Source organism: Protopterus annectens, chromosome 6.part0, assembly GCF_019279795.1.
Source record: "Protopterus annectens isolate FY-2018-M chromosome 6.part0, PAN1.0, whole genome shotgun sequence".
NCBI classification, from domain to species: domain Eukaryota; kingdom Metazoa; phylum Chordata; order Ceratodontiformes; family Protopteridae; genus Protopterus; species Protopterus annectens.
The window spans coordinates 84,070,796-84,082,873 of record NC_056737.1 but is presented as its reverse complement, the minus strand read 5'-3'; the positions used below and the strand labels follow the sequence as shown (position 1 = coordinate 84,082,873).

At 40.0% G+C, this 12,078-nt stretch overlaps 1 protein-coding gene across 1 annotated transcript in view; it reads right to left on the bottom strand.

Annotated features, from left to right (window-relative positions):
* The window catches only part of TTLL5 (tubulin tyrosine ligase like 5), a gene marked incomplete in the record, with an annotated part of 5,893,562 nt that overhangs the window by 2,116,953 nt on the left and 3,764,531 nt on the right, over nt 1–12,078 (bottom strand). Inside the window, 1 exon segment of the mRNA XM_044073865.1 lies at nt 11,282–11,428. Coding sequence (XP_043929800.1) covers nt 11,282–11,428 — 147 coding nt within the window.

Sequence of the window (12,078 nt, the reverse complement as noted above, 5' to 3'; positions counted from 1 at the left end):
CATATACCATACGTTCATAGGTGTGTACTAGGCTAATGGCCCTGGAGCCTCTAAAAGCCTAGCCCATAGGACTACCCTGGCATCGTGCCACATGACCTTAGTTTCCAGTGCCTCTGTCAAGTAGAGCCACTGGAGTGATCCCTGGGGTGAATTTTCTATTTCCCATCCACACATCAAGATTTCTCTTGAAGAGGGCCAGTGAGGTGCTCTGCTTGACACATATGGGACGTCTATTCCATAGCATGAGCAGTCTCTGGGTTATGAACCTGCCCCTCCAGCACATTCAGTTGATTGTGGTAATGAGGTTGAAGTCTCTAGAGCATGTGGTGTGGAGGGATTGGGAATTCTTTAGATGTAGCATTTCTAACACAGCTGGGTCAAACATGGCTTTGTAAGCCAAGTAGAGATCGCCTCTAAGTAGGCAATATGAGACAGAGAATAGCTGGAGTTTTTTGAGTCTGTTCGTATAGGACAAGTATTTAAGGCCTAGGATCCTCTTTGTGAGGTACTTTTGTAGCCTCTCCAGTTGTTGCAGGTGTCTAGTGAGGTGCATGCCAAATGGGGCATTGTACTCGATGACTGGCCTAAGGAGGGAAAAGTAGAGGGAGACAATGGCCTCTTTCTTCCTGGATGCAAAACCCTTAGTAATGAGATGTGCCACATAGAAGGACTTTCTGACCACAGTGGCAGTGTGGTGGTCAAAGGAGAGGTTGCTGTCAACCTGTGTTCCCAGATCTCTTATATCGCCTTCTGTGTTCAGTGGACTACCATCGATGTGGTAGTTCATGGGAACTGGGTTTTTCCCAAAGGGGATGACGACACATTTTTTGGCATTGAGCTTACGGCTATGGTTCTGACACGAGTCGTTGATCTCATTGAGGCCTTTCTGTAGGATATCAGCATCACGTGGGGAGTTAATAATGGCTTCCAACTTACAATAGTCTATGAACTTTGTCAGTTAGCGTCCCTTTGTGTTGGACTGGACTTCTGAGAAGTAGATACCAAACAGGAGAGAACCCAGGACCGATCCCTGTGGGATTCCACTCATGACTGGTTGGCAGTCTGACTTGGAGTCAGCTACTTTCACACTGCGTGTTCTATCTGTGAGCCAGTTTGCAACCCACCTAGCGATATAGGGGTTGATGCCTAGCTTTGTGAGTATGTCTACGATTCCTGAGTGGGGAATGGTATCAAAGGCCTTGGCCAGATCAAGGTAGGCTGTATGAACCACCTTGCCTTCATCCACAACTGTGGTGACTGACTCAAAGAAGTTGACCAAGTTGAGCAGGCATGACCTACCCTTCACAAAACCAAACTGTGTGGGCTCCAGAGTTTGGAGATTCCCTGTATCCTTGTTTATTAGATCCATGATGGTGCATTCCATAGCTTTGCATATAAGACTTGTCAGGCTAATGGGGCGATAGCTCCCATGGTCTGTAGTCGCTCCTCCTTTGTGGAGAGAGATGACTATAGCAGTGCGACATCTGGTAGGGACAAAGCCTGAGGTGAGTTTGTGATTGAACAGAGCACACAGCTGAGGTGCCAGTTCACTCTATAGTTCATGCAGAACACAGCTAGGGTTATTGTCAGGTCCCAAAGAATCTGTATTCTTGGCCTTAAACAATGCTGTTTTAACATGCGCAGCAGTAATACTGGCAATCTACTGGTATTGTGATTGGTCCTTTGAGGGGGAAAGGTGTAAAGTTGGCACTGAATCTGTCGGTCAGTATATTGGCAATATGTGTTGGCTCGGTACAGGAGGTACACCACTGTGCAGTAGCTCAGAGCAAATCTGGGTATTGCCATAGAGGTTCTTTACATAACTATAGAAGGCCTTGTGGTTGTCTTTACTATCTGCTGAAATTTTGTTTTCATAGCTAGCTTTAGAGGATTTGATGAGGGATTTCAGCGTTTTGTTGAGGCTGATAAGGGAGTTTTTCCAATCTTGGGACTTCACCTTATTCTGCATCAGTTTCCTCCTTCTGTTGTAGAGTTTGTTTATGGCAGAGGACCACCAGACTGGCTTCCTTTTTTTGGAGGAGAGTGTCTTGCTTGTACTGGGTATGGCGAGATCCATGCATTTGTCTATGTGTTCATACAGTGCACTGGTGTATGATTCAGCGGTCATGCAACTATTCACCATTTGCATGTCTGCCGTAAAGTTAGCCACCTTTGTTCTTAGGAGCCCAAAGTTAGCTTTGGAGAAGTTTTTCAAAGTGCTTACCTTTGCGGGGGGATGGGGTTTGGATTTCCAAGGTGATTGGTTTGTGGTCGGACCTAACCAGGGAGGAGTTGATTATTAGTGTAGAGCAATGGTTGCCCATGTTAGTAATAACCAGGTCAAGGATGTTGCTACCTCTAGTGGGTTTAGGAACGAGCTGGTCCAGGGCATTGGAATTAATGAATTCCAGGAAACGTTGGGCAAGTGTATTGGTACATGAGTAGTTTTCCCAGTTAATGGAGGGGTAGTTGAAGGCACCCAGTATGAGTGTGTTAGGTTGGATCCTAATATTCTCCAGGGTGCTTATATATAAACGTGGAGTGAGTGTCTTGGGACATGGTTGGGGACTATAACAGGCTACAACCTGAATTGCTGTCTTACCCAATGTTAGCTGCACCTAAAGTATCTGTTCTGGGGCTGAAAGGTGTGGAATGAGTTATAGCCTGGTAGTGCTTTCTGCTGCATTGGACCAGGTCTCTGTTACAGCACAAATGTCGATGTTCTCCAAGTGAATACATTTTGAGATTTAGACTTCTAGCATTGAGCAGCATGACCCTCAGATTCCATTTGTTTGTAGGTGTTAATGTGGTAATTTCGTCTTTGGAACACTGCCTAAAAAATGCACTATAGGGGTGGCAAGAGCCTTGGCCAGTATCTGGAAGCCCAGGGGTAACAAATGCAGGCCATCTCTGGAAAAGCATCGAGGCCTGTCAGACATGTCATCCCAGGCAGGCAAACAGATACTGGATCCCCTTAGAATGACACTAGAAACTTAGCCAATTGTTGAAATCAATCATTTTCTCCTTGTACTGTGGTATCATTCTGGGTGATGGTAGGATGCTGCTCAGGGCTAGGGACGTACCCTCCTAGACTACGTAATCCGAGAGCTCCTCCGTGTCTCTTTTTATGTAGTCCAGGGAGATACGTCTCAGGTCATTCACACCCACATGTACAATGACAGAGTCCTATTTATACCTGTTGTTGAGGGACCTGAGTATGTGCGTTACATGGCGGATCCTGGCACCTGACAGGCAGCTGTTATTTTCTTCTTATTCAACCCAGTGAGTGGGACATCAGTGTGCCTCACTATCGATTCACCTAGTGAGCTGGGCATGCTGTTCTGCCTTACAGGCTTTGGTTGAGTGGCACCACTGGGTTAATTACCCCAAAACCTCCTTCCTCTTTATTTATTCACAAAATTCATCTTTTTACTTAATTTTTTCATTCATATGTCATTCTAGATTAAATCATCTGCAATAATTATTTTTAAATACTGTTGGCAACATAAGCACACTTGCTAAATATGCTATTTTTCAATTAAAACTGAATTTATCAAATGAACCTTTTACCTAAATGATAACCTATACATTTTCCAGAAAAAAAAAACAAATTTCCTCTAAGTCTTCTTTTATATTTTTATACTAGATTTACCTGTATTCTTACTCTCAAATTTTATATCCAATGCAGAGATTTCATTCATTGTAAAATGTATTTCCCCTATCTTAATTACTTCACCTAATCCTTTACTTTTCTGTCTGCTTAAAGTCATGCCTATTACTTCTAAACATTAATTTAAACAAAATAGTACTTTTTTATCCAAATCTTGTTTCTTGCAATTACTGTAATAGCAAAGTTAACAAAACTAAAATTCTTAACCCTTCAGGCATTATGTATCCCATCTTCTGCAATTTACAATTTATTTCACACACAATCCCATTCATAATGCTAATAAATGACAAATGTTTATATTCTCTACTCCTCCTCATGCATCCTCTTAGCTCTATTACTCTTTTCCCCCTCTCTCCTTTGTTCCTACCTTTCTTTTCCGTACTTCATCTTCCTTTATGTCCACTCTTTCTTTATACACTTTTCCCTCTTCCACTTCTCTCTTCCTTACTTCCCCTATTGCTCTATAAAGTAACTGATGTTTACCTTTCTAACAAAGTTTTATTTTACATTCATATATTCAGCTTGGTTGTTCTATTTAAGACCTTATCACACTATGCTTCTCTTGTTGCACATAACAGTCTACTCCTGGTATATCTGTTTTTGCTCTGCAGTATGTCAAATTATTAGAGTACCCCTGTACTACAAATATGTTCAACCTTGTTAGAAAGTTTGTAGCAGGCTTATTTCATTCTATGTAAATTCTTTTTATGAACATCTTATGTAAATGTTTTGAACTTCCTATAGTAATTTCTGTATTTTTTTTTTGCACTTGTTTTGTTACTTACTGGAGCTTTTCTCCCTGGACTTTCCTGGTAAACAAAGGCCAATAAATAAAGCAAAATGTATACCACTCAATGGGCATCCCTGTCTTACCCCTTCCTCATATTTAACTTAACCAACCATTTACTAGAAATTTTAATTTATCATTATTTTATAGATAGGCATACATAATCTCCTAATGTTCTAATTTATACTGTATTTTTCCATTATTATTCATAAAATTTCATGTCCTATTGTACGAAATACCTTAAGATCTCCTATCATAAGTTTAGCTTAATCTCTCCTATTTGTATCGTCCACAGTCTTTCTTACTGTCATTTATAATTCTTGATATCCCTTCCCCTTTATACTGTATATACTGTCCTTCATCACACCTTTCATTTTAGTTTTGAATCTCTTCTGTATTATTTTCATAAAAATCTTATAAACATTACTGCTCAGTATTTTCAGTTTCCAATTTTTTATCACATATTTTTCTTCTTTCTTTCAAATAAATTTGAATATCCCACTGCAAAATTCTTTAGATATAAAACCTCATTTGAAACATTCGTTCAAAATCTTTATAAAATTTTCTTTTTTCCATTCCATTAAATTTTTACACATTCTGTATCCTACTCTATCTGGTCCTTCAGCTGACTCTATATTCACGTGTCTTAATAGGTTTACTATCAAAAAGATGAAAATCATGTCCACAAACGGTGATTTCCGAGACAAATAACGTCGACTCATTAATATAAAGTAGGTTGTATGATCGACGCAGCAACGTCGACAAATTCTGTCGACCTTAAGGTGGAAATCTCCAATGGAAACACATGCTAAAACTCCCTGCCCGTGTACATCCTTTTAAACAAATGTACGAATGAATGTCAACATTCCGACAGTCGCTCCTACCATGGTCGATAAGGTGGCTGTCGAGCAAGTTACTGTCGACCATTTGATGGTAAACCATCTTAATACTTTATCTTACACATATAATGTAATCTCCTTTTCAAATTCTTTATTTTCTTTCTTTAAAAACTTTTTACTTCCCATGTTATTTTCAATTTCCTCTTTTTTCTTTAAAAATTTCTTGTACATATTCTACTACAAAATTCATATTTTGCTCCTGTGTTCTTTTTATTTCTCCTTTTGCATCTTTCATTTATTTTATTACACTACTATCTTCCTTTACTACTGCGGTGGTGGTGCTGCGGTAGTGTTGTCGCCTCATAGCAAGACGTTGTCCCATTCGATTCTCAGCTAGAGCGTCTTCTGTGTGGAGGCATACGTGAATGGGGCGTGTCTTCGTTGAAGGTTGTGCGTCAGGGCTGGTAACCCGGTACGTAAAAATCCACTACCAATCATTAGTGGACCGGAGTTTCGCTGTGGCGACCACTAACCGGGAAAAGCCGAAAGACAAACAACTATCTTCCTTTACTAGTCTGCTTGAATATGCCAATATTTCTTCTCTTTTTCCTCCAAAAATATCTTTATCAAAATACTGTCATTATTTTCTAATTTTTTTTTCAATGCATCTTTATATATTCTCCTATACTTTCTTTGTCTACATTTTTTACAGCATACTGTCACTTTAAAAAATATATTTTATCTTAAAAGTCATCCACCATTCAGGTCAATTTTTATGAAATGCTCTCATTGTAGTATGATGCCTCCATAACTATATTATTGGTCTCTTTCCTTCTTCATCCCATGTTTTCTCATTTATCCCTTTTATTTGTTTGCCTATTTGTATATAATCCTTGTTTACTTATATCTCTAGCCATACTGCTAGATGATTAGTAAAACCTGTTTTGTTTCTTCTTCTCCTATAATTAAACCTTATGATACTATAAATTAATTTATTTCATTTCTATAAATACCCCTTCTTTATGTCCATGAATTTTTATCCTACAGTATTAATTTGTCACATCTCAACCCAGCCAATGGGGATGCACAAGCCAGTGCATTTCTTCGTGCCGGTCCCAAGCCCGGATAAATAGGGAGGGTTACGTCAGGAAGGGCATCCGGTGTAAAACCTCTGCCAAATAACATATGCAGACAGCAATACAGATTTCCATACCAGATCGGTCGAGTGTTTTGGAGGTGAAGAGAGTGTCGGATAGAGTGATGTTTATAAAGCTGGAAATTGATGGTGTAATGATAAATGTTGTTAGTGCATATGCTCCGCAAGTTGGGTGTGCAATATGGATGAGAAAGAAAAAATTTGGAGTGAGTTAGATGAAGTTGTGGTGAGTGTACCCAAGGGTGAGAGACTGATGATTGGAGCGGATTTCAATGGGCATGTTGGTGTATGGAACAGAGGGGATGAGGAAGTGATGGGCAGGTATGGTGTTAAGGAGAGGAATGCAGAAGGTCAGATGGTAGTGGATTTTGCAAAAGGATGGACATGGCTGTGGTGAATATGTATTTTAAGAAGGGGGAGGAGCACAGGGTGACGTACAAGAGTGGAGGAAGATGCACACAGGTGGATTATATCCTATGCAGGAGGGCCAGTCTGAAGGAGACTGGAGACTGTAAAATGGTAACAGGAGAAAGTGTAGTTAGGCAGCATAGAATGGTGGTCTGTAGGATGATGTTGGTGATAAAGAAGAGGAGGACAAGTGTTAGAGCAGTGCCAAGGATCAAATGGTGGAAGTTGAAAAAGGGTGATTGTGAGGTGGAGTTCAATGAAGAGTTAAAACAGGCACTGGGGGGCAGTGAAGAGTTACCGCATAGCTGGGTAACTACAGCAGATATGGTAAGGGAGACAGCTATAAAGGTAGTTGGTGTGACATCTGGACAGAGGAAGGAGGACAAGCAGACCTGGTGGTGGAATGAGGAAGTACAGAAGAGTGTACAGAGGAAGAGGCTGGCGAAGAAGAAATGGGATTGTCAGAGATATGAAGAAAGTAGACAGGAGTAGATAGGAGTATAAGGAGATGAGGAGTATGGCAAAGAGAGAGGTGGCGACAGCTAAGGATAAGGCATATGGAGAGTTGTATGAAAGGTTGGATACTAAAGTGGGAAAAAAAGGAAAAGGATCTGTACCGATTGGCTAGACAAAGGGACTGAGCTGGGAAAGATGTGCAGCAGGTAAAGGTGGTAAAGGATAGTGAGGGAAATGTACTCACAAGTGAGGAGAGTGTGTTGAGCAGAAGGAAAGCGTACTTTGAGGGGCTGAAGAATGAAGAGAATGAGAGAGAGAGAGAGAGAGAGAGAAGGTTGGATGATGTGGAGATAGTGAATCATAAAGTGAAACAGATTAGCAAGGAGGAAGTACGGACAGCTATGAAGAGGATGGAGAATGGAAAGGCTGTTGGTCCAGATGACATACTAGTGGAAGCATGGAGGTGCTTAGAAGAAATGGCGGTGGAGTTCTTAACCAGATTTATTACTGAAATCTTGGAAAGTCAGAGGATGCCTGAGGAGTGGAGAAAAAGTGTTTTGGTACCTATTTTTAAGAATAAGGGTGATGTGCAGAGTTGTAGTAACTACAGAGAGATATAACTGATCAGTCACAGCTTGAAGTTATGGGAAAGAGTAGTGGAAGCTAGGTTAAGAAGGGAGGTGATGATTAGCGATCAGCAGTATGGTTTCATGCCAGGAAAGAGCACTACAGATGCAATCAGATGCAATGTTTGCTCTGAGACTGTTGATGGAGAAGTATAGGGAAGTTCAGAAGGAGTTGCATTGTGTCTTTGTGGACTTGGAGAAAGCATATGATAGGGTGCCTAGAGAGGAGTTGTGGTATTGTATGAGGAAGTCAGGAGTGGCAGAGAAGTATGTAAGAGTGGTACAGGATATGTACGAGGGTAGTGTGACTGTGGTGAAGTCTGTAGTGGGAGTGACAGATCCATTTAAGTTAGAGGTGGGATTACATCAAGGATCAGCTCTGAGCCCTTTCTTATTTGCAATGGTGATGGACAGGTTGACAGATGAGATCAGACAGGAGGCCCCAGCAGGATCAGCTCTGAGCCCTTTCTTATTTGCAATGGTGATGGACAGGTTGACAGATGAGATCAGGCCCCAGCAGGGCTAAGATAGAATATGTGTGTGTGAATGAGAGGGAAGATAGAGGAATGGTGAGGATGCAGGGAGTAGAGTTGGCAAAGGTGGATGAGTTTAAGTACTTGGGATCAACAGTTCAGAGTAATTGTGAGTGTGGAAGAGAGGTGAAGAAGAGAGAACAGGCAGGGTGGAATGGGTGGAGAAGGGTGTCATGAGTGATTTGTGAAAGACGGGTACCAGTAAGAGTGAAAGGGAAGGTTTACAAGAGGGTAGTGAGACCAGCTATGCTGTATGGGTTGGAGACAGTGGCATTGACCAAAGGGCAGGAGTCAGAGCTGGAAGTGGCAGAGTTAAAGATGTTAAGATTTTCACTGGGTGTGACAAGGATGGACAGGATTAGGAATCAGTATGTTAGAGGGTCAGCTCAGGTTGGATAGTTTGGAGACAAAGTCAGAGTGCAAAATTGCGTTGGTTTGGACATGTGCTGAGGAGGGATGATGGGTATATTGGGAAAAGGATGCTAAGGATGGAGCTGCCGGGTAAGAGGAAAAGAGGAAGGACTAAGATAAGGTTTATGGATGTGGTGTGACAGAGCAATATGCAGAGGACAGGAAGAAATGGAAACAGATGATCCACTGTGTTGACCCCTAACGGGAAAAGCCGATTGAGAAGATTAATTTGTCACATCTCATAATTCTAACATATTTCTTACATCTCTTTTATTTTTACACTTACCTCTTAAATCACAATTAAAGCTTCTGTCATTATAACAGTTGTACTTAGTATTACATGATCTATAATCTGGTGAAATAAACCACTTTTGCTTTACTGGTAACATAAGCATATAATGCTTTAATTCTATTTACTTGTTCTTTTGCTTTAAAATCTACAGTAATCTTTCCATTCTTATCAAAGTTATAGTTAGTATTTTTACTGTATTTCTACAAAATATGCCTATTCTAGAACACTGATCATTTACTAAATTCCAAACTACCCCCTCCCCATTTGTAATCGTTCTTCACTTGTTAAAAATCTTGTATCTTCTAATACAGTTGCTGCACCATTCCAAACCACTCAAGATGGATTCCACTTCTTTTTTTTTATTTTATCCACAATGCCCCCCTCCCCAAGAGATGTCGCCTTCATTCTCCGGCTCACTTTACATCACCATCTTCTTCAGTTAATCATCCTGCAACCCTCACAACTGAAGGGCTGTAATCACACAAGCTTAACTTGCTAATTCCTCTTTTTCCATTTCAGCAAACAGATTTTGCTGAAAACTGCTTCCGAATCCTTCACAACCTCACAGCTATTCTCCACAGCACTGATATTCACATCCATGCCTTTCACCATCTTTGTCTGGTCATGCATCATCCTGCCAGCCATCACTGTGCTATAAATAGGACATGCACATTCCAAAGAGGGTAGCAGAAGTTCCCTAATGCCCTGGCCAAATTTTCCCTAGTAGTATAAATACCACATTGGGTCTCCACTGAAAAGAGGCTTCTAGCCTAGTGGTACTAATCCAATTAACAAAAGGATAATAAAAATAAAAATAAATAAAAAATGCTAGACGTACATCATACAGATAGACTAATTATTTAACCTAGTAGTAGGAACAAATTTAACACTTAAAGCCTTGGACCTACTAAATCCTGAAATTTCAAACTCTGAAAATCTTCAGTTTCCCCAAACACAGAGGCCAATGGCAAGCAGCAGAAGGGTAAGAATAATACTGTAATCATGCAGTTGAACAAAGTCAACTAACTCAAGTCAATGACCACTCCAATGCCACCACGAAAGGTTTATGTACTAAGTCAACTTGTTTTCTCACCCATGCAAACTGTAAGGGTGAGAGGGGAAGGTAGTTTCCAGACACAAAATTGCTATTTCCACAGACCAAAATGCATTTATACAAAGTCCAAATCACAATGACAGATTTATCAATAAAATAAAATTCATCCAAACTATAAACATGAGTTTTGTTAAATGTTTTAAGTACTATACAATCATACTTACGTGTGTACCCTATATATATTTTTTTTATTTGCCTGCATATGCTATACATGGTTAAGTATGATGTCTTAACATCTATAACTGATGTCCATACTGTAAATACTTACTGACCTGTATCATGGAGGAAAATGGTCTGAGTACCAGCCCATCAATCCAGTCAACAAAGTAAATCAATCAATCAATGGATGACTATTAAGACAAAATATATAAAACATGTTTTTACAGTGGCAGTATGATGTAAAAAAGTAGGCAAAGAAAAGTATATGAGAATATATAAAGATGCACTGAAAAAGTATTTTGATAAAGAAAAGAAGGCGTAACAGAATGGAGGACTCAAAGAGGTATGGCACAGACCCACTCAATAAGAAATGAAGTGCTCTCTAGAAAAGTCAGAGTGCTTAGAGGTTATCACCAACTGTTAAAGGACAAAGTATGGCTTCTGAATTAGCTAAAACCTGTGAAGTGGTCCTTACTATTCACAAGTTAAAAGATGCACCTCACCCTCTCTAAACCCATGCAGTTGCTCATGTTTGCTGTTGTCTTTGGAAGGAGTTCACTAAAAGATATGAAGCTGTTATATGCACTCACAACTGAACATTAATGATGCCAGTACTGATTTGGATCTGTTCCAAGAAAGTTAAACTGAGAAATCACCAAGTATCAGAAATAAAAGTTAATTCATTATTAATAAAAATAACAACAAGCTAGTTTTACCATGAGAATGATAAATATATATTCCTAAAAAATTGCTGTTAACCTGCTCACCGAGACTCAAATTCCTCTCAGCTTAACAACTCATCATATTCTTTTAAAGATATAAATGCTTACCATGTTATAAACATGAATAAACTCTCCAAGCTGCTTTGCCAGGATTTTTCGACGATCTGCCAGTGGGATATGGCGACTAGGTAACACCAGATTCAGAGTGCGTTGAAGATTAACAGCTGCTTTTTTCAAAAAACGGATTACCAGTTCCTGCCAAAGGAAAGCATTTTAAAATGTAAGACTTAAAAAAAAAAAAATGCAGACTTCCCAGTAAAATAAATGTGACTATACTCATTTGCAATCAAAGTTCTCTGCTACTATTCACTTCACATTCATTATCTACCTAAATAAGGTACCTTCTACGTTACTGCGGGTATGTTCATTCAAAAAAAGAAGTTATATACTCAAAATAACGTTCCATCTGTGTTGTCCATTTTCATTCTTCCTCAGTTGACTGGTTTGGATCCAATCCCTCAGATCCAACTCAGCCATTGCTAAAACTCGTGGCAACCAAGAACTCTCGAGCTTCTCCCTTACCCACAAACCACCAACCCCAATTACCTCAGGTCTTGTTTGCTAACTTTAGTAGAAAAGGTATATTAGTATTGAGAAATGGAAAAGGCTATATCTGGAGCTAAATATAAAGGGCAGAAATGTCCTGTAACCACTCATTCTTCCAGAAGTTTCAAGGACGGGGGTTGGTGGGAGAGGAGTTGAGGAAGAATGATAATAGACAACACAGATGGAACGTTATGGTGAGTACATAACTTCTTTATCTGATTATGTCAATTTTCATTCTATCCCCAACTGATGAACAGAGTTCCCAGCTACCGAAAATCCAGGCTGGACTCAAGGAAGGG